Below are 23722 nucleotides of genomic sequence, written 5' to 3'. Positions count from 1 at the left end.
TAGGATATGGGCATTGGCCCACGCGGGAGAAGCTTAGGAGAGTCCAACGTCTTGCGAATCCGAAGAAGGAAAGTCCTACCCAATGTCAAATTAGGGATAACTTGGAGGGAAAGCAAGAAACCCTAGCTCATCGACCTCCCCTATATAAGGAGCCTCGATACAAGGAAGAACGAGGATCAGAAAATACAAGAACTACACCCTAGCATTCATAGCAAGCATACGAACTGTATTTCCTCTCGAATTATAGTGAAAATATTGGTGGGATTCCGTCTCCCCCCGCGGTTGTTTCCCACATCGGGTTTTCCGCGTCACCAAAATTGCTTGTGTTCTTTGTTTACATTGCTCATACAGGATAACACACAACAATCATTCAAATCATAACATAGACCTAACTCTAAGACCGCTTTAACCCTAAATTGGTAGAAATTTACCAAAACAGTTTGACGCCCACCGTGGGGCATAGTGGTCGTCTTCGTTAGTCAGTCTAACTCAACAGTCAAAACATGTCCGGACACAAAGAAACAACCTCAGGCAACGTCGGCGGTGAACCAGCAACACAGGTGCCGCCCCCCTCTGCAGCGACACAGGTACCACCTCCCTCGGCAGCAGCGGCAACACGTGCAACTTCGATTCGGACCACCACTGTTGTTCAGATACCAGCAGCCAAGCAAAGTCAGAGTTCCCAGGCAGCATCAAGCCCATCTTCGGGAAGGGCTCAGACTAAAGACCCAGGAGTCGCTCAGGGACAGCAGGGAGTCCCGCAATCAGAAAGGGGAGCACAACCCAGGCAACAGATTCAGGCACCTCCAAGTCCTACCAGCATCATGATAAGCGGGTTGGACACATTAGCCAGGACCATCAGGACTATGCAGAGCGAAAATAGAAGCATGAGATCCCAGATGGAGGAGGACAACAATCTCCTCTGAGCACAGATCAACGAATTAAGGAACCAGGCCGCTAATTCGACCCCTGGGATGCAAGAAGACAGATTTGGAAGGCCGCCAGGAGAAAGTGGGGACCGAAGGCAGACGCGGGTATTACCACGCGAAGTAGCACTCAGGCTGGACATGGATGGAACACCACAGCCACGAGGAGGCCTGGTCCCAACAGGACTGGGGGCATTAACACCAGATGAGGAACCAGTACGCCAGGAACCTACACCCACGTCAGGCGCGGTGGGATCGCAGAGAAGCAGGGCCACAATTGCAGTCCCAATAACCAGGATGCCAGTTACGAATCAAGGCGAGTATACCTGGGAAGACACTCCGGTGGCAGCAGCATCGCAGGCGCGTCAAACAGAAATCCTGGAACAACGGAACTTCGTACGAGGAGTAGGACACCAGTCACAGGAGCACCTGCGACCCACCGGAAGAGAGACATACATAGAACAGCAGTACCAGGAACTACGACGCCTCCTCAGGAGGGTCCCCGGCATGCCTCTGCCTATGGAGATGGTTGCACCAGAAAGCTACGTTGACTCACCGTTTACTAACGACATAGCCATAGTGGCCTTACCAAAAGGATTTAGCGTCCCAACAATGACCCTCTTCGATGGAACCACAGATCCATGTGATCACATCAGCCAATTCAAGCAGAAGATGATGGTTACTACAGCCACGGGAGCCTCAAAAGAGGCATGTATGTGTAAGGGATTCGGTTCAACCCTAACCGGAGCAGCATTGCAATGGTTCGTCGGTCTACCTAACGGGACCATATCCTCATTCGTCGATTTAGTCAACGCTTTCAACCAATAGTTCTCCAGCAGCCGGAGAACACCCAAGCAGCCGAGTGATCTGTACAGGATCGTTCAGGAGATAGGTGAATCAATCAAAGACTACGTTACTAGGTTCAATGCAGAAAAAGTCTCAATACGAGGCTGTGATATGTCCACTGCCATCAACGCCTTCAGGCAAGGCTTGGATAAGGAGTCAAACCTCTACAAAGAATTAACGATGTATCCTTGTGAGAGATTCGAGGAAGTCCAACAGAGAGCTACTGCAGCGTTAAGGTTGGAAGAAGATATACAGGCTAGAAAGGGTACAGCAGGCTTCGACAAGACAAGCAGGAAATTCGCACCAGAAAAGAAGGACGACAGAGCTAAGTCATACACCAGACCCAATATCAGCAGGGTAGCAGAAAAAACTCAGCAAATTGATGATTCTCCGCATCCTCCTAAGCTATCTGAATACGGATTCAACACGGGAATGAAGGGGTTGTTAAAAGCACTCAGAAACTTGGGTGATCAAGTGAGGTGGCCAAAGCCACCCACTCAGGACCGACCCAACGACGACAGAGACAGCAGCAAAAGATGCGAATGGCACCAGGACATAAGTCACAGAACAGAAGATTGCTACAAGTTGCGGAGGGAGGTGAAGTTCCAGGTACGTAAGGGGAACTTGGACCACCTGTTATCACGTGGGGGCAAGCAGAATAGAAGAGAAGCAGCAAATCAGGTGCTTCCTTCTGCTCCACCCATATGCACGAAGATTATTAACGTGATAATAGGCGGATCTGAGCTAGCAGGTTTGACATATTCTGCTGCCAAGAGGAATGCCACCGGGAGCAAAGGGGGTCATCCAGAAACTTCGTACAGAGTAAGCCAGAGCAATTTACCCCCGGTAACTTTCGATGAAACTGACATGGAAAGCGGCGCAAAACAACATGACGATGCCCTAACTATAACATTATCCATCGGCAATTGCACCGTACGGAAAGCACTGGTAGATACAGGGAGCTCTGTGAACCTTATCATGCTCGAAACCCTCAAAACCATGGGTTTCGATAAAGAAAACCTGATAAAGAAATTTGTGCCCCTGGTGGGATTCAGTGGGGAGACTGCGCATTCAGTAGGTGAGATAACCATCCCAACGTATATTGAAGGAGTTAATAAACTAGTAAGATACCTAGTCATCGAAGGTCCAACCACCTACAACGTAATACTAGGAAGACCGTGGCTGCATCAGATGAAGGCAGTACCTTCAACATATCATCAGTGTCTCAAGTTCCCAACACCATGGGGCACGGTTACGGTAAAAGGAGATCAAGAGGAATCCAGAAACTGCTATACCCAAGCCCTCAAGGCTACAACCAAGCTCCCCTCATAGCAATTACAGGACTAGGGCACCTCGACAAAATACAAGGAGCCTCCCTCGGAGGAGCTGGACCAGATACATTTGGACGAGGAACACCCGGATAGGACAGTGTTGATTGGGGCAACTGCGATGAAGAGGCTCACAGCAACCGGTGATTCAATTTCTCAAGAACAACATGGATCGCTTCGCTGGTCCCACAATGATATGGTGGGGATAGACCCATCCGTTATTTCGCATAAATTAGCGTGAACCCAAGCCACCCCAAAGATCAATGAGAAGAGAAGAAAATTCGCGGCAGAAAGAAATGAGGTCATTAACAAAGAAGTAGACAGTCTCCTGGCAGCAGATAAAATTAGAGAAGTCAGTTACCCTGAGTGGCTCTCTAACGTAGTAGTGGTGCCCAAAAAGAACGGCAAATAATGGAGGGTGTGCGTAGACTTCACAGATCTAAACAAAGCTTATCCCAAGGATCCCTTCCCACTGCCACATATCGATGCAATGGTGGACGCTACTGCGGGACACGAGGTACTCACTTTCCTCGATGCCTGGAGCGGTTACAATCAAATCAAGATGCATCCACAAGATCAAGAGAAAACAGCATTCATGTCGGAAAGAGGCATATATTGTTACAAGGTCATGCCCTTTGGCCTAAAGAACGCCGGGTCCACCTATCAACGGTTGGTAAATAAAATGTTCAAGCAACAAATAGGAAAGACCATGGAAGTATACATTGACGACATGGTGGTGAAATCTAAAAAAGCAGAAATGCACATGGAGCACTTGGCGGATACCTTCCAGACGTTAAGGGAATTTAAAATGAAACTTAATCCATCCAAGTGCTCGTTTGAGGTGTCTTCGGGAAAATTCCTAGGGTATATGGTGACCCAGAGGGGAATTGAGGCAAGCAAAGAGCAGATAAGAGCAATACTCCAGCTGGAATCACCCCAGAAGCCAAAAGATGTGCAGAGGCTAGCAGGGAAGGTGGTGGCCCTAAATAGGTTCATATCAAGGGCCTCGGATAGGTGAAAACTATTATATGATATATTGAGGAAGAGTCAGAAATTCGAATGGACTGAAGAGCATGAAAAAGCATTCGCAGAACTAATAAGCTACCTAAGCACGCCACCATTACTCGCGAAACCTGAGCAAGGGGAACCACTATTTTTGTATCTGTCAGTCACGGAAGCAGCCGTAAGCGCTGTCCTGGTCAAAGAACAGGAAGGAGTGCAGCATCCCGTGTATTACATTAGCAAGTCTCTGCTCCCTGCAGAGATTAAGTACACTTCCTTTGAAAAACTAGCATTGGCTTTGGTTACTGCTTCTTATAAACTACGGCCGTACTTTGAATCTCACACCATCCATGTCATAACCAATTACCCGCTGAAGACTATTATGAGGAAGCCTGAACTTTCAGGTAGAATGACTAAATGGTCAGTACATCTTAGTGGCTATGACTTGCAATTTGAACCCAGAACGGCGATAAAATCCCAAGCCCTAGCAGATTTCGTCTCTGACTTCTGCCCCGCCACCCGTAGGGAGGCAGAAGAAGGAATGCTGGCAATAACAAGGAATCAGGACGGTGAAATCTGGACCTTGTACATTGATGGAGCCTCAAATGCAAGAGGGGCTGGCGTAGGCCTGGTCCTTCGATCTCCTAAAGGAGACATGATAGTGCAAGCCGTTAGGTGTGAGTTCAAGGCAACCAACAACGAAGCCGAATATGAAGCTCTTATACTTGGGATGCAGATGGCGACAGGGCTCAAGGTGAGGAACCTGAGGGTATACAGTGACTCCTTACTTGTGGTAAATCATGTAAACAACGAGTATGTAGCGCGTGACCCGAAGATGATAGCTTACTTGAAATAAGCCACAGAGCGAAAGTTAAAATTCAGAACATTCAAGATAACTCAGGTGCCGCGGGAGCAGAACGTGGAGGCAGACGCTCTAGCCACGTTGGGATCCACCTTCCATCCCGCAGAGCTATCAAACATACCAATTACTCATGTGTTGACCCCAGCCATCCAGGGAGAGCCAGATCAGAAACCAATGAAAGAGGATGTACACATGCAGTGTGCACTAAGAGCCAGGACGCTGGTTTCCACGAGGGACCGCGAGGATGCGATTGGAGGGTTCCATACCTAAATTGGCTAAGGGATGGGACACTCCCGAAGAAAACAGAAAGGAAGCGCAAAGTTTCGGGATAAAAGCTTCCGGATACATCATGATTGATAATATTCTCTTCAGAAATCATTGGCGGGACCATGCCTTAGGTGCTTAGGCAAGGAGGAAGGCAAACGATCTTGAAAGATGTGCACGGAGAGAATGCGGGAATCACGGCGGAGGACGGAGTCACAAACAAAATTTTAAGACAAGGGTATTTCGGCCCACCATGCGCGCAGCGCGATGAACCATGCTAAACGCTCGCGAGTCGTGTCAAAAGGCGGCTCCGGCAATCCACCAAACCAATGAGAACCAATGCATCCGATTATCTCTCCATGGCCATTTATGATGTGGGGCATGGACATAGTGGGTAAGCTGCCCAGAGCTCCAGGAAACAGAGTGTATATGCTAGCTATGACCGATTATTTCTCAAAATTGATTGAAGCAGAATCAATGACGGAGGTAAAGGAGCAACAGGTGATCTCTTTCATCAAACGCAACATCATAAGCAGATTTGGGATACCATCTGAGATCATATGCGATAATGGGTCCCAGTTCATATCAGACAACAGCGAGGGCTTCCGTGCAAGATGGAATATAACACTAAGAAAATCAGCCCCAGATATCCACAAACCAACGGCCAAGCCGAGTCCAGCAATAAAATCATCGTGGAGAACCTCAGAAAACGGCTAGAAGAGTTGGGGGGAAATGGGCAGATGAACTACCACTGGTACTCTAGTCGGATAGAACAACACCTAAAATGGCAACAGGTCAAACTCCGTTTAGCCTGGTATACGGAGCGGAGGCACTGATACCCTCAGAAGTTCTGGTACCCACACACAGATACGGCTGTCAAACGGCGGAACAGAACAAAGTCGAAATGGCTAGGAGCCTGGATACAGTTGATGAGCTGCGAGAAAGTGCTTACATATGTATGGCATCGTATAAGCAATCCGTAGCAAGGACATATAACAAGAATGTCAAAATCAGGACCCTCGAAGTAGGGGACCTAGTACTCAGAAGGGTATTCGAAAATACCAAGAACCACAAGGCAGGCAAGTTTGCCTATAAATGGGAAGGGCCATATCAGGTCGAAAGCGTTATTAAGAATGGGGCATACAGGTTGATGACCATACACGGTCAAATCCTGGATAAACCCTGGAACATCCGTCACTTGAAACGGTACTTTGTCTGACAAAGTGCCAAAACTTTAGTGTACAAAGGACCTTTCGAAAGTCCGTGAAGCAAAAACAAAAAAGGTTTTCAAAAAAAAAAAAAAAAAAAGGGGGGGGGGGGGTTAGTATATGCTTTAGGCGTTAGTACGTTTCACAAAAACGTTTTTTCTTTTGGTTTTTCTTTTTTTTTTTAGTCAGAAAGAGTCATTTTTAAACCGAGTAGTACAGGCTGTGGCTTCCTGGATCCAGGTGTTGCCCTGGAACACCATGAGGTAGCACCAGGTAATTTGCACTACTTTGGACTTTATAACGCTTCTACGAAGAAGGGCTTTGGTACTAATGTTGGTTACTTATCAGATGAGGCACACTTTGAGGGTCCAGCCCCTGCCATGTGAGGCTACGAAGACGCTTATCTTAAGTCAAGCCACATGGAGAGCATACGCCGAGGTAGCGCGCAGGGTTCGGCATACTAAGACCACCCATACCTTAACGTTAACTCAGTAATTCCTTAGCTAGCTATGTCGTAGATCAATGGGTGCACGCACGGATTTCAAACGTCTGGAACCACAAGGAACGCAACATTCCTTGTTAGTCAGAAACATTCAATGAAGGTAAGCTCTAAGTCAGCCAACCCTAGTGATAAGATATTTTACGTCATGGGTAAAATATGTTATCAAAAATCTGTCGCCAGAAACAGGGGCTGTGCACCTGGAGCCAAGTCAGCTTCCTGGGTATGTCTATGTGGAATCAAAACTCCAGAAATCGGTGGCAAAAACGCAAGTATAACAAAAGTAGGGCCTAGAAACCTGGGCCCAGAGCAACTTTAAAATAGGGCACCTGCTACCTTTAGCAGGCGCCATCAAAAGTTCAAAACCTGCACACCGGCAGGCACAAAACGAACCAAAACAAGAAATAAAAATAAAAAAGAGTTTTTTACAAAACTTGCGCCACACAGGGCCAAGTCCCCAGATAATTTGAAATAAAATTTAAGAGAGGTCAATCCTCTCGATAAATGCTTCCTAACCATTGCTCTGCTCCCCATGCTCTATTTGCTTCTCCGTTGCAGGTGCCTGGACAGCCTCAGGAGTTGCAGTAGCACCATCACCAGCCTCCCCAGCCAGGATCTCCTCGACAGTCCCAGAGATGGCTCCGGAAATATCCATGGCTGTGTATTCAGGCTCCGGGTTAGCAGCTTCAGCCTCGGGAGGGAACAGGGCACTCAGGTCCATACCATTGGGAAATGTACGAGCAAACTCTGCCAGCTCCTCTTCCAGGTTCCAGGATTTGTGCCTCCCCTCAGTATAATCACGGATGCAGTCAATCCGCCCCTCAAAATCAGTGTAGGCTCCCACATTCTTGGCCAGTTCAGCCATCTCTTCAGCACGGGCCTCTGCCTTTGTTAACCCAGAAGTCAGAACGCAGTTGGCCTCCTGGGTCCTCGCCAGCTGATCTTTAGCTGCCTCCTTCTCCTTAAAAGCCGCATGAAGCTGCTCCCTCAACTTGGCACAGGTGACTGTGAGCTCCTTGTTCTTCCCTACGGAAGCCAGACATTCAACCTTAGCCCTCTGCAGCATCTTACGAAGATAGAGGAATGATTGAAGAGCCTGCAGTAAAAAAAAAAAAAAAAACAAGAAGAAGAAATTGTTAGTCAGGGAAGCCCAGGGGCAAAGAAAGACAAAGACAGTGAAAGCAGGCTCACAAGGAAGCAGTGTTCAGCAGCCAGGTCGGTCATCTCTTGGGGGGTAGTCGAATCAAACGCCCTAGAGCAAGCCGGAGTCAGGAGCCTCTCCAGTGCAGGCCAGTAGTTCGCACGATCAGCGTCCCCAAAGTCAGCAGGGAGGCGTAGCAGCAACTCATCGGTATGAACAGGGGATCCAGGCGCCCGTGATATTGGAGTCACCTCGATGGGCTCAGGAGCAGGCCTCAAGGTGGATCTTCTTCTTGAGGAGACAGGGGAGCTGAAGAAGTCATCGGTTCTTTTCCTAGCATGGCGCATCAGAATCTCAGAAGCAGACGGTTTAGCGCTTCCTGCAGTAGCACACGGAGGCAGGAAATCATAATGAAGACCCAGTGGGGCAGGAAGCTTTAGGAATAAAGGATGCTTACCAGAAGACATTGTTTCCTCGGTGACAGAGTCGTCTAGACCAGCGAGCAGGAGGGGAAAATATCTACGATCTTCAGGGATGGAGAAGAGCTTGGCAACAGAGGTATCCTCGTCCTCGGACTTCTCAGGGTTCTTGAGTTCTGCATCAAATAAAAGAGTAAGAACAGTGAGCGACGGGGGCAATTAGGAATAAACATGCAAATACACTTACTCTTGGCGAAAACCTAGTGCTCAAACAGGTAGTCGGCACGAATGGGGAGAGATTCAAGCTTGACATAGAAGAAGTCCTCGTACCACCCATCGTCTTTCCCTTTTGCCGCCGAGAGGAGGAAGTTCTCAGTCTTATCCACCGACCTAAAAGTGTATTGGTCGTGTCCCAGTGACCGACACTCGAACCTATGGGCCAGATCTGACAAACCAATCTCGACGCCCATACTGTTGTTCAGAGCGACAGTGGACAGGAGGATTCTCCATGCATAAGGGGCGATTTGGGCCATAGGAAGAGAGTTCAGGCGGATGAACTCCTGGATCATCGGGGGGAAGGGAAATTTGAGAACAAGGACGAAGGGGTAGGTGTACAAGCAGATCCACCCCGAACGAAAGGCGTCTGCTTTCTGGCCAGGTTTGGGGATGAGGATCACCACATCGTCACCCAACCCCAGCAGAGCTTTGATCCTAGGTATATCCTCTTGGGTTAGGTGGGAGTCGCCGGAATGCGGCCTCTTGAGGACTCCCTGTGAAGGGAAGTCATCGTTTTCGAGGTCGATGGTGGTGGAGGAAGATGATGTTAAGCGGGTCTTAGCCATGATAAACGAGGAGAGAGAAATGAAAGTACCTGAGAGGACGGATGAAGGCGGCGTTGGCAGTGAAAGGACGTTGACGAAAAAGGGATTTGGGGAGACGGAAAGTTTAGGGTTTTGAGGAGGCAAAATGATGATGAAAGAGAAAATGGTGGGCGGATGAGATTAAATAGGAAGGGGTAGTTGGGGTTTTCAGAAATGTAAATTGAAATGGAGTATGCGAGAAGTCACTCAACGATACACTGCAATTTCCCGCTCAAATAATTAGGGTTGCACTTTTCGCAGAAAATTGGGGGCAAACTGTTAGGCCCAAAATCTGGATATGGGCTGACTTGGGGCAGCAGGCCTGGAAGCGCCGTGGGATGCAGGATATCAGGGTGCCAGCGTCAACAAGCATCGTAGGATATGGGCTTTGGCCCACGCGGGAGAAGCTTAGGAGAGTCCAACGTCTTGCGAATCCGAAGAAGGAAAGTCCTACCCAATGTCAAATTAGGGATAACTTGGAGGGAAAGCAAGAAACCCTAGCTCATCGACCTCCCCTATATAAGGAGCCTCGATACAAGGAAAAACGAGGATCAGAAAATACAAGAACTACACCCTAGCATTCATAGCAAGCATACGAACTGTATTTCCTCTCGAATTATAGTGAAAATATTGGTGGGATTCCGTCTCCCCCCGCGGTTGTTTCCCACATCGGGTTTTCCGCGTCACCAAAATTGCTTGTGTTCTTTGTTTACATTGCTCATACAGGATAACACACAACAATCATTCAAATCATAACATAGACCTAACTCTAAGACCGCTTTAACCCTAAATTGGTAGAAATTTACCAAAACACCATTGGTTAATTTTTTTAGGTAAATAATGGGTCTGAAAAGGAGATGCAACTTGAGAAGACGGCTGATGAAAAACAGCATACATCCCCTTCAAGTCAGTTCACTGTTTTCAGTAAGGTATGCATGAAGTGTTTAATTAGTTAAATTTATATGAATTCTATTAAATTTTGGGATATAATAATGTATGTGTATATTCTTCAAAGCCGTAAACAAGAGGCCATTATTCTTGCTGACCCTAAATTCGAAAATCCATATGTGCGTGTTGGCCGGGGTCTCGTAGAAATGCACACCAAATCAGCAGCGGAGACTGTAGTTCATGGCGAAAAACTTTTGCCGAATCATAGAAACGTAGAGATAACTATAGTCTTTCCAGGCCATGAAAACTTCCAACTGCCTGTCCCAGTTCGTGACGACATTACCATTCTGGGAGATGCGGTTGGAAGTTTCATCCAATGGCCTGAAACTCACATCTACTTGGCTCGGTCGTCTCGCCTCGGCGAAAAAAAGCGATTGGGGTTAGAAGAAATACCTTTATATATATGTTACATTTTTAATTGTTGAATGTTTTTATATGTTAAATTTATATGTTATTTTTTTTTTTGTAGGGAACAAAAAAGCCGGCTTTGGCGGATAAGCCTAAGTCCACATACATGCCAACTACCTCGTCGAGACAACAACTTGATGAGGTATTTAATTAACTTCTCCATTTTTATGAAAACCTCCCTTTAATTTTTTTTGTTTATGTAATTCTAAAATGCATGGAAATTTTTTTTATGTAGGGAACAGAAAAGCCGGCTAAGGCGGATAAGCCTAAGTCCCCGGAGATGCCAACTACCTCGTTCAGACAACTACTTGATGAGGTATTTAATTAACTTCTCCATTTTTTTAAAAACCTCGCTCTCTTTATTTATATTTTGTCTGTATTTCTAAAAAGCATGGTAATTTTGTGTAGGGGACAACAAAGACTGATAAGCCTAAGTCCCCAGTCATACCTGCTACTACTACCTCATCATTGAAAGAGCAGGTTGATGAGGTATTTAGTTAAGTACGCTTTTATTTTTATTACTCCAACTAGGATATATATGTTACCTTTGGATTTTTTATTATTTTAATTATCTACATGTGTAGGCTGGTGGTAGTTGCACAAAATCAAAGAATCATTATTTTCCCGATCTGAAAGAAGTTAGGAGTTTAAACTCCACAAAATATTCTGGGAAGGATTACATGCAAAAAGTAAGAACGGTGACGATGAGGAAACTGCATGAGGAGGCTTGCCGTCGCATAGCCAACGAGCAATTGATAATTATTCCGCTCGAGGAGGATATTCTAGGGGTTGAGCGCGAAGCACTTATGTCATGGGATATGCTAGCCATTTGGGCTGGCCTAGACCAGATTGATGTCCAACACCTATTTGTTTGGATGAAGTAAGTTTCTTAATAAATAATTTCATATTCTAATATTTTGACTACTAGATAGTGTTTTAAATACCGGAATTAATACCGTAATAATGTAGGATATTGAAATTGAGAGTGATCCCCGAGAAGAAGATTCCATCTGATCAATACGGATTCATGTGCCCCTATATTTTATCTTTATTTATTCCGGAATACTCGTTCGAAGATCGGGTAGATTATATTGCTCAGCAATTGGCGACAACCAAGAAGCTGATTTTTGCCCCTTATAATGAAAAAGGGTAATAAACAAATTAATATTACGTGTCCCCCTACAATTACATTTTCATAACTAATATATGTACTTGTTAATAATGATGATGTCTCTTGATGTAGGACTCATTGGGTGCTAGCAGCCATCATGCCGACAAAGAAGAAAGTTTTTTGGTTGGACTCTATACATAATCAACCAAGCGAGACTTTTAAGCGCTTGATTAATAAGTAAGTTTATAATACTGATTTATTTATAATAACATTAAGTTTCAATTTTTATTTATAGCAAAAAGCTCATTTTTGCCCCTAAAAAAATGAGTTTCTGCCTCTTTTTTTTTTTTAAAAAAAAGGCCTTTGAGAAGAGAAGAGCTAACGAGCAGGATCAACCCACGAAAGATTCTGATGATGGCCCTAATTTTATTACGATAACAGGGGTACGTGCTCAAATACAATACATTAAGTGCAAAAATCTGTGTTTATAATACTAATACAATACCGAAAGTTCAAGATTCTGATGTCAGCCTTCTCTCGTCTGTTTGTTTTTATGTAATAATAGGTCCCTCGCCAGCCGGATTGCATACAATGTGGATACTACGTTTGTCGGTTCATGTTGGAGATTATTCGGCGAAGATATATCCTTATTCCAGAAAAGGTTAGTAATTTAATAATTTTCCACCCTCTTTTTTTAAATTAGAGCTGATGTTGTCTTGCTTGCTGCTATACCATAACGTCCGCTATGCAGTATTTGATGTTGCATTGTTACAATAATGTCTTGTCTTTGTTTTTTCCGCAGTATGTAATCAACCCGTCACAAGAGATTCTGTTGTACAAAAGTTTAGATATAGACGAGGTAAGAGACATGTTGGGCAAATACGTCTTAGAACATAGAAATGCATGATACTCAGAGCTTAGATCAGCTTATTAGTAAATTTTTTGTTGAAGTTAGGGAATGATTTGTTCATGTAAATTTAACTCCTTGTAAGTATATATATATATATATATATATGATGCTTCTGTTGTGGTTGAATTGAATCTATTGAGTTCTGATGAACCCAGCTGTGATTTATCTTTGTCTTTGGTATATGGTCTTTGGCTTGATATATGCGAGGTTTTTGAATGGCATGAAACATATTTAATTTTTAAAAACATTAGGAGTTCGTAATAAAAACGGTTACTAAAAAAAACCGTTGTGAATACCTTTCACAACGGTTACTAAAACAAAAAACCGTTGTGAATACCTATCACAAATACCGCGCTTAATATTCAACAACAGGTTTTAAACGAAGAACCGTTGTTAAACGTCTTCACAATTTTGGAGGGAAAGTTACAACAACGGGTTATAAACAAAGAACCGTTGTTACTACAAATTCCAACAACGGGTATCTAGCATATACCCGTTGTTAAAAGTCTTCACAATTTTGGAGGGAAAGTTACAACAACGGTTATACATATCACAACCGTTGTTATATTATTCCCACCAAATTTTTGAAACACTTTCCACAACGGCTTACAGGCAACAACAACGGCTTTTAACCGTGGTGAATACTTTCGACAACGGTTTAAGTAAATAACCTAACCGTTGTAAATACCTTTTACAACGGCCGCTTTAACAACGTCCGCTTTTTGTTTTTACAACGGTTTTTACCCGTTGTTATAGCGCGTATCTGTAGTAGTGATAAAATGCACGCATCAGGATTAATGAACTTAATAGAAAAAAAATAGAAGAATTAGTAAAAAAAAAAAAATAGTAACCACGGGAGTAGTGAACGTAATGATATTAAGAAAGAATGTCGTGAAAGTAATAATATTAATAGCGGGGTAGTGAACGTGTCTCATAATTTGGAAATAAATTTTACATTTCATCATAATTACAAGATATGATGTTGAAAAATATATTACAAATAGTAAACGTGTGAGTTAGACAACTCCAACATAGTTTATTTCATTGAAAAAAATTAACAGTAATAGAGGTAGCCCGGGCGAAGCCGGGCACCAAACCTAGTTCATATAATTCTTAGTAATATGTAATTGAAACTATGATTAAAATAAAACCAGCATTGATGTACGTATATAAAACAAAGGTATACTCCCTTTATTCACTAAAGTTTTTCCATATTTGTTCACTACTACAAATCCAGGCAACTACAACGCCCCATTAACAACGAGTATTCACGAAAATGACAATAGACGTTGTAGAATGTATAGCGCGAATTTTACTAAAATGAATTACAACGGGTATGGTTATAAAAACCGTTGTTATTAGTTTTAACAACGGGTTACACATGCACAACCGTTGTTAATAATATGGCGCAAAATTGACGCAAAGTTAGTGAAAAGTAATCACAACGGTTGATTTTGGAACCCGTTGTTAAAACTTATTTCACAACGGTTGTTGATTTACAACCGTTGTTAAAACTTATTTGACAACGGTTGTTGTTTAATAACCGTTGTCAATACCTTCCATACTATAAACCACACAAACACAAGTATGCTGCGACCCACAAAACACAAACCTTAATACACAAACACAAACCCAAAGAGCCAAACACAAACACAAAACACACACTTTCTCATCGTCTCTTTCTCTCTTTCTCTCTTTCTCATCGTCGCTTTATCTTCTCGCCGTCACTGTTGATTTCATCGTCTCTTACGTTCTGTAATTATCAGGTTAGTTTCATCGTCATTATTTTCTTTTTCTAATTATTTCATTTCCATGTATGTGTTTTTATCGACCATTATGTTATTTCTTTAAGTATTGTTCGCATAATTAGCTAGTAAAACAAAGAAGAAGCAAGATGAAGAAACAAGATAAACATAATATATATATATATATATATATATATATATATATATATATATATAGAGAGAGAGAGAGAGAGAGAGAGAAAAGATCATTTGAGTCCTCCTCTTACCTTTGAGTCCATAAGTTCCCTTTAGAGCCATTGGATGAGGAAGATGGAGGGTTGAGATTGAAAACAAAAAAGAAGGGATTAAAGCTCATTAAACCCACTCTCTCACTACCTATACTAATTAATCACTAACTCTTCCTAATTAACTACTAATCTAATATATATACTTTTCCAAAACACCACTTCTCTCTCATATCTCATAATTTCACCCATTTTTTATCAATCAAAAACCTCTCCTCTCTAAAAAACCAAACAAATTCAAAAACAAAAAAATCCCAAAATTCCCCTCCCTTTTTCTCCCACCCCGCTGCCACTGTGCCGTGTCACCTCCTCACCAACCACGGCCATATCCCTTCGCCACCACAACCGACACCAAATTCCCTCACCCACCACCTCACCTCCTCACCGAACCCATGCTCACGCCGACATACACCATCATCCCCCACCACACCACCCAGAGCCCCCACCACCGAGACAACAACACCGCGACAACAACAACACCCGCAGCCTCTACCACCGCGACTGAAATCGCCAGATCTACGACAAAAAAAAAACAAAAAAAAAATCGCAGATCTGAAAAAAAAGGAAGAAAATGGTAATAGGAAGAGCGCACACGGCCACCACCACCCACCACGACACGACACCCTACAACTGCCCATCACCACAACCGCACCTCCTCTCCTACCACCACAACCCACCACGACCTCCAACCGCCACTGGCCCGCCACTACCCCGACAACCTCACGCTTCCCAACCGACCACCAGCCCTCACGGCCATCCGCCCTCACTGCCATTATCACCAACCGACCACCAGTGCCCGTCCTCTGCCTCCCTCACGCATCACCAGCAGATCTGGCCACCATTTCTTCTTTCTCTTTCCTTCCAATTCTCGTTTTTGTTTTTTTTTTTTTGTTTGTTTGGTGAATTTTCCGTTCAGATCTACTCACTTTTTAATTATTTTAATATTTTTTTTGAAAGTCAAAATATATGAAGGACTTTCTTGGTGATGGTTGAGTCATGGTGGTGACTCGTTTTTTTTTTTTTTTTTTTTTTTTTTTTTTTTTTTTTTTTTTTTTAACTTTAGTTGTGATTGTTGGCTTCTCATTATTTTTAAAATTTTAGATCTAGGTTTTTTCTTCAATTTTTGTTATATTAGATTGTTTTATTTCAGTCTTAGATCTAATAAATAGATCTAAGGTTATTTGTTGATTTTCATCTTAGATGTGCATTTTTTCTCCTAGAATTACTCTTTTTCCTGCTATAATTACTCTTTTTTCTGTTAGAATTACACTTTTTTCATCTTAGAATTACACTTTTCTCTACTAGAATTACAATTACTCTTTATTAAAATTACACTTTTCTCCATTAAAATTAAACTTTTTTTGTTAAAATTACACTTTTCTCCATTAAAATTGCACTTTTTTCTTTTAAAATTACACTTTTTTATTGTTGTTAGAATTATACTTTTTCTTGTTAAAATTACACTTTTCTTCATTAAAATTACACTTTTTTTTGTTAAAATTATACTTTTTTCTGCTAGAATAACACTTTTTTCGGCTAAAATTACACTTTTTTCTGCTAGAATAACACTTTTTTCTGTTAAAACTAAACTTTTCTCTGCTAAAATTACACTTTTTTTGTTAAAATTACACTTTTTTCTGCTAGAATAACACTTTTTTCTGCTAGAATAACACTTTTTTTGGCTAAAATTACTCTTTTTCTGCTAGAATTACACTTACTTCTATTGGACTAAGGTTACACTCTCAATGGACTTGGTCATATTCTCATCTTCTCATTGGACTAATGTTACACTCTCAATGGACTAAAATTACATTCTCAGGAACTGAAATTATACTTTTATGGACTAAAATTACACTTTTCTGGACTAAAATTACATTATCCTTGACTAAAAATAATAATCTCATTGGACTGAAATTACACTTACCTGGACTAAAATAACACTTTTTGTCATTAACATAACACTCGTAAAATGCTAAATTACAATAACTTGTGATAAAATGACAAAAATTCAAAATATTATTCGTTAAAATCACTCGGAAAAGATTGAAGTTAAACTTGTAAAACGCTAAATTCTCGAAAAAATTTCTTAAAATTACACTTTTTGCCGTTAGAATTACACTCGTAAAATCCTAAAATGTCGAAAACTTGTCTCGAAAAAAAAAAAGAAAAAAACAAAACATTCGAAAACTTGTCTCGAAAAGAAAAAAAACGAAAAAAACCGAAACTGGAAAAATGTTAACAAAATTTTCATAAACTTTGAAATATAAGACAAAATATGGTGTTAATTGTGTATGATAATGAATTAGTGAATGTATTATGAAAACTAGAGAGAGAAGTGAATTCATTAGTGTTAAGTGTGTTTTTTGGTTTCAATCTCAACCTTCCACCATGCATGATCCAAGGGTTGTGGGAGGAACTTATGGACTCAAAAAAAAAAAGGGACTTAGAAGAACTTTGCTCTATATATATATATATATATATATATATATATATATATATATATATATATATATATATAGAAATAGGATCATATGAGTTTGGTTTTTTGGTGAGTTACCCCTCTAAATCTGAACCACTAATCTAATCTAAGATGGATGGCTGAGATTAGATCTTACCCAACCTACAAATACCCACTTTTTCCTCAATATCCCCCATTATTAGAAAAAATCATTCTCTCTCCTCCTTCAACCTCTAAAAAACCAGAACAAAAAAAAGAATCGATAAGAATTATGAAATTCAATCTTCATCAATTTCGTTCAAATTCTGACTACAAACTCGGTCTTCATCATACTCATTCAAATTCGTCATCAATTAAGGAGATTTCGTCGTCACTTTCGCCTCATCTTCGTATTTCTCTTCAATTTCACAATAGGTAAGTACTAATTTTGTTTTTCCAGGATCGATTTGTGCGTTTTCATTATCGTTCTTATCTAATGTTCGTTTCATTTTCGTTGATTCGTTGTATATCTGCTTGTTCTTATGTCTTTGTTGTTAAATTACTTGTTCTCTCATTGTTTTTGCCAATAATTTCTAAGGTTTTGAGTTTGAGATGAGAATTCTAAATGATTTGTGCATTTTCATCTTGTTTGTAAGGTGTTTGAGTAGGTTTTTTTTTATTCAATTGTGTTTTTTGTATCTTTGATAATATCTCGAATTCTCTGGTTAATCTGTTAATAACGATTATTGTATTACTTTAACCGAGTTATTGTATTATTCAAACTCAGTTATTGTATTTTGTATTTTGTATTTACTTCTTGTTTGCTATGTTTGAATATATTCTGTTAATAATAGTTATTGTATTGCTTTAACCGAGTTATTGTATTATTCAAACTTAGTTATTGTATTGTTTTAACTTAGTTGTTTCAAATTAAAGTTGTTGTAAGATGGCGTATTCTTATATAATCTGTTTAGGTTGGTTATAATAATATTACACCTCAATTATTGTATTTTTTTAGCTTAGTTATTTCAATTTGGAGTTATTATTGTGGTCTCATATAATATGCTTATAGTCGGTTATAATAGTATACTTTACTTCTCTAAAATATCCAGTTATTTTATAGTTGTTTTACTGATTTATTGTATTATACAAACTCGATTATTGTATTTTGCGATTACTTTTTTTTCTTTGTTTTAATCTGTTAACAACCGTTATTGTATTGCTTTAACCGAATTATTGTATTATTCAAACTTAATTATTGTATTGTTTTAAATTAGTTATTTCAAATTAGAGTTGTTGCAAGATGACGTCTTCTTATATAATCTGTTTAAGTTGGTTATAGTAATATTACATCTCAATTATTGTATTGTTTTAACTTAGTTATTTAAATTTGTAATTATTGTTGTGGTCTTATATAATCTGCTTATAGTTGTATAGTAATTTATAACTTACTCCCTTTTTGTTTTTATTTCTTTCAGTGAGCTTTTGTTGTCTGCTAGTTCAGCCTACATCAATAGGCAAGACATGGTTCTCGTCGGGAAGAAATATCGGTGGAAGAAACGTGAACACAACGACAAGACACGGTTCTCGTTGGAAAAAATATTTTTAGACGTTGTAATAGAGATAAATATATGTAATATTTGTGATGTACTATTGTTAGATGTATTATTTGAAATGCTTAGATGTAATGATGATGATGCTTAGTTATAATTTGTTGGAGATATTTAAGTGTAATGTGTTGGAAACAAAATAGTTATATAATAAAAGTAATTGATTTGTTTTAGCCATATTATATATGATTATTTCATTTTTCAGATTTTGCAATTGCATTAACCAATCTCAATGATTGATTGAGTAGAAATGACTAGTTATTCAATTAAAGAAGATGAAAACAAACACACGATAGATATTTGAATATATTTGAGTTTCATCTTAATACAATAACACAAGTTACTCATTACAATAACCGAGTTTCTACATTACAATAACTACAAAATACCAGAGTTTTACATTACAATAACTGAGTTTCTAGATTACAATAACTGAGTTTCTACATTGGAATAATTACAAATACCAGAGTTTCTACATTACAATAGCTGAGCTTTTCTACATTACAATAACTGAGCTTCTACATTACAATAATTGAGCTATTCAATTAAACAAGATGAAAGCTAACAACAAATGACCAAGTATATACATCAATTTTTCCATTGAACGTCAATTATCCGCGTCTATCTTGATTCAATCTGCAAATCACCAAAAAGAAGAATATAACTTAACAGAACATCATATAGAATGACTCGGTCAATATATTATAATAACTAGACTATAAAATAAGCGTAATTGAGTTTAAACAACTAATGAGTGAATAATCAATCACATATAGAATAACTGACTTTATTCATTACAATAATCGAGTTTCTACATTACAATAACTACAAATATCGGAGTTTCTACATACCATAACGAGTTTATACATTACAATAACTCGACATCCTATATTACAATAATCGAGTTTCTTCATTACAATAATCGAGTTTTCGCATTTGAATAACTATTAAATAACCACGTTTCTTCATTACAATAATTGAGTTTCTATATTGAACTAGACATTATAACATACAATTGGTGTGCTAAGTTATATTACCAACAATTTTTCAGGATTATGATAACAAATCACCAATCAAATGCCAACGGTATGATAGACAAGCATATTAACGGAGTAACAATTGAAATAACTACTAAAAAATAACATATATTCACTTATATAATCTACACTTACCTTCGTTTTGTCAATTTGCGCTAGGGTTTTACGCAAATTTTGGGCAAAAAGCGACGATTGATGCGTGTATTAATCAAATTGAATGAAGATAATGAATTAATTTTGTGTTTTCAACTTGAATTACTCAAGTTTTGAGAAACTTTGATTGGATTATGCCATAAATTGGAAGAAAATAGGAAAGAATGAAGAAAGGGAGGGGAAAAAATAGTAAGCAGGGTAACGTAGAACAAGAATGAACTGGAAGAGAGAAAGAAAAATTAAGGTTGTGTATTTTTGTGTGGGTTAATCTCAGCTCTTGATCTTGTTAGATCCAATGGTATATAAATGCGGGGGTAACTCACGAAAAGTGGCAAACTCACGGATCTCCTCTATATATATATATATATATATATATATATATATATATATATATATATATATATATATATAGTAATAAGATCATCTAAGTCCACCTCTTACATTTGAGTCCATAAGTTCCCTTTAGAGCCATTGGATGAGGAAGATGGAGGGTTGAGATTGAAAGCAAAAAAGAAGGGATTAAAGCTCATTAAACCCACTCTCTCACTACCTATACTAATTAATCACTAACTCTTCCTAATTAACTACTAATTTAATATATATACTTTTCCAAAACACCACTTCTCTCTCATATCTCATAATTTCACCCATTTTTTATCTCTCAAAAACCTCTCCTCTCTAAAAAACCAAACAAATTCAAAAACAAAAAAATCCCAAAATTCCCCTCCCTTTTTCTCCCACCCCGCTGCCACTGTGCCGTGTCACCTCCTCACCAACCACGGCCATATCCCTTCGCCACCACAACCGACACCAAATTCCCTCACCCACCACCTCACCTCCTCACCGAACCCATGCTCACGCCGACATACACCATCATCCCCCACCACACCACCCAGGCCCCCCACCACCGAGACAACAACACCGCGACAACAACAACACCCGACCTCTACCACCGCGATCGAAATCGCGGATCTACGACAAAAAAAAAAAAAAAAAAAAATCGCAGATCTGAAAAAAAAAAAAAGAAAATGGTAATAGGAAGAGCGCACACGGCCACCACCACCCACCACGACACGACACCCTACAACTGCCCATCACCACAACCGCACCTCCTCTCCTACCACCACAACCCACCACGACCTCCAACCGCCATCGGCCCGCCACTACCCCGACAACCTCACGCTTCCCAACCGACCACCACCCTCACGCCATCCGCCCTCACCGCCATTATCACCAACCGACCACCGGTGCCCGTCCTCCGCCTCCCTCACGCATCACCAGGATCCGCCACCATTTCTTCTTTCTCTTTCCTTCCAATTCTCGTTTTTGTTTTTTTTTTTTGTTTGTTTGGTGAATTTTCCGTTCAGATCTACTCACTTTTTAATTATTTTAATATTTTTTTTGAAAGTCAAAATATATGAAGGACTTTCTTGGTGATGGTTGAGTCATGGTGGTGACTCGTTTTTTTTTTCAGTGATTCGTTTTTTTTTTTTTTTTTTTTTTTTTTAACTTTAGTTGTGATTGTTGGCTTCTCATTATTTTTAAAATTTTAGATCTAGGTTTTTTCTTCAATTTTTGTTATATTAGATTGTTTTATTTCAGTCTTAGATCTAATAAATAGATCTAAGGTTATTTGTTGATTTTCATCTTAGATGTGCATTTTTTCTCCTAGAATTACTCTTTTTCCTGCTATAATTACTCTTTTTTCTGTTAGAATTACACTTTTTTCATCTTAGAATTACACTTTTCTCTACTAGAATTACAATTACTCTTTATTAAAATTACACTTTTCTCCATTAAAATTAAACTTTTTTTGTTAAAATTACACTTTTCTCCATTAAAATTGCACTTTTTTCTTTTAAAATTACACTTTTTTATTGTTGTTAGAATTATACTTTTTCTTGTTAAAATTACACTTTTCTTCATTAAAATTACACTTTTTTTTGTTAAAATTATACTTTTTTCTGCTAGAATAACACTTTTTTCGGCTAAAATTACACTTTTTTCTGCTAGAATAACACTTTTTTCTGTTAAAACTAAACTTTTCTCTCGCTAAAATTACACTTTTTTTGTTAAAATTACACTTTTTTCTGCTAGAATAACACTTTTTTCTGCTAGAATAACACTTTTTTTGGCTAAAATTACTCTTTTTCTGCTAGAATTACACTTACTTCTATTGGACTAAGGTTACACTCTCAATGGACTTGGTCATATTCTCATCTTCTCATTGGACTAATGTTACACTCTCAATGGACTAAAATTACATTCTCGTGAACTGAAATTATACTTTTATGGACTAAAATTACACTTTTCTGGACTAAAATTACATTATCCTTGACTAAAAATAATAATCTCATTGGACTGAAATTACACTTACCTGGACTAAAATAACACTTTTTGTCATTAACATAACACTCGTAAAATGCTAAATTACAATAACTTGTGATAAAATGACAAAAATTCAAAATATTATTCGTTAAAATCACTCGGAAAAGATTGAAGTTAAACTTGTAAAACGCTAAATTCTCGAAAAAATTTCTTAAAATTACACTTTTTGCCGTTAGAATTACACTCGTAAAATCCTAAAATGTCGAAAACTTGTCTCGAAAAAAAAAAAGAAAAAAACAAAACATTCGAAAACTTGTCTCGAAAAGAAAAAAAACGAAAAAAACCGAAACTGGAAAAATGTTAACAAAATTTTCATAAACTTTGAAATATAAGACAAAATATGGTGTTAATTGTGTATGATAATGAATTAGTGAATGTATTATGAAAACTAGAGAGAGAAGTGAATTCATTAGTGTTAAGTGTGTTTTTTGGTTTCAATCTCAACCTTCCACCATGCATGATCCAAGGGTTGTGGGAGGAACTTATGGACTCAAAAAAAAAAGGGACTTAGAAGAACTTTACTCTATATATATATATATATATATATATAGTAATAAGATCATCTAAGTCCACCTCTTACATTTGAGTCCATAAGTTCCCTTTAGAGCCATTGGATGAGGAAGATGGAGGGTTGAGATTGAAAGCAAAAAAGAAGGGATTAAAGCTCATTAAACCCACTCTCTCACTACCTATACTAATTAATCACTAACTCTTCCTAATTAACTACTAATTTAATATATATACTTTTCCAAAACACCACTTCTCTCTCATATCTCATAATTTCACCCATTTTTTATCTCTCAAAAACCTCTCCTCTCTAAAAAACCAAACAAATTCAAAAACAAAAAAATCCCAAAATTCCCCCCCCCCCCTTTTTCTCCCACCCCGTTGCCATTGTGCCGCGTCCACCCCACGCACCACCTACGTCCACCACCCCACGCACCACCTACGCCCACCCACCACCACACCACGTCCTCGCCACCACTCACCCACCACCATCAAAAACAACACCCAACACCCAACTAACCACCAACACCACCACCACTTCCGTCACCACGCACAACCACGACCACTCCCCACACCACGCAGACCACCACCCACGACACCATCCCCTCGCAACCACCGTTCACTACCCACGACCCTCAATAACACCCACACCACGACCACCGCTACCACCCACAACGCCACCACGAACATCCCCACCCACCACGACCATCGACAACAACTCCCCAGATCTCGCCTGCTGCCACCGACCACAACAACCACCCTCAACCAGCCCTTCCACGCCGTCTGCTCCCTCCGCCGCTCACAACAACCAGCCCTCAACCACCTTTTC

The 23722-nt window shown here is 39.8% G+C and overlaps 2 protein-coding genes across 2 annotated transcripts in view; one reads left to right on the top strand and one right to left on the bottom strand.

The window, feature by feature from the left end:
• LOC141598980 (uncharacterized) overlaps positions 1-23722 on the bottom strand; it is a 75425-nt gene that overhangs the window by 17999 nt on the left and 33704 nt on the right. The gene's annotated exons all lie outside the window — the stretch shown is intronic.
• LOC141602401 (uncharacterized) lies at positions 11353-12898 on the top strand. The gene is made up of 6 exons (XM_074422697.1): positions 11353-11591; positions 11681-11860; positions 11955-12005; positions 12182-12265; positions 12388-12487; positions 12625-12898. The coding sequence occupies exons 1-4, from the start codon at positions 11392-11394 to the stop codon at positions 12258-12260; spliced, it is 510 nt and encodes a 169-aa protein (XP_074278798.1). The 5' UTR covers positions 11353-11391; the 3' UTR covers positions 12261-12265; positions 12388-12487; positions 12625-12898.

The sequence above is a fragment of the Silene latifolia genome, chromosome 9, assembly GCF_048544455.1.
Source record: "Silene latifolia isolate original U9 population chromosome 9, ASM4854445v1, whole genome shotgun sequence".
In the NCBI taxonomy this organism is placed as follows: domain Eukaryota; kingdom Viridiplantae; phylum Streptophyta; class Magnoliopsida; order Caryophyllales; family Caryophyllaceae; genus Silene; species Silene latifolia.
This window is presented reverse-complemented; position numbering and strand designations above follow the sequence as displayed.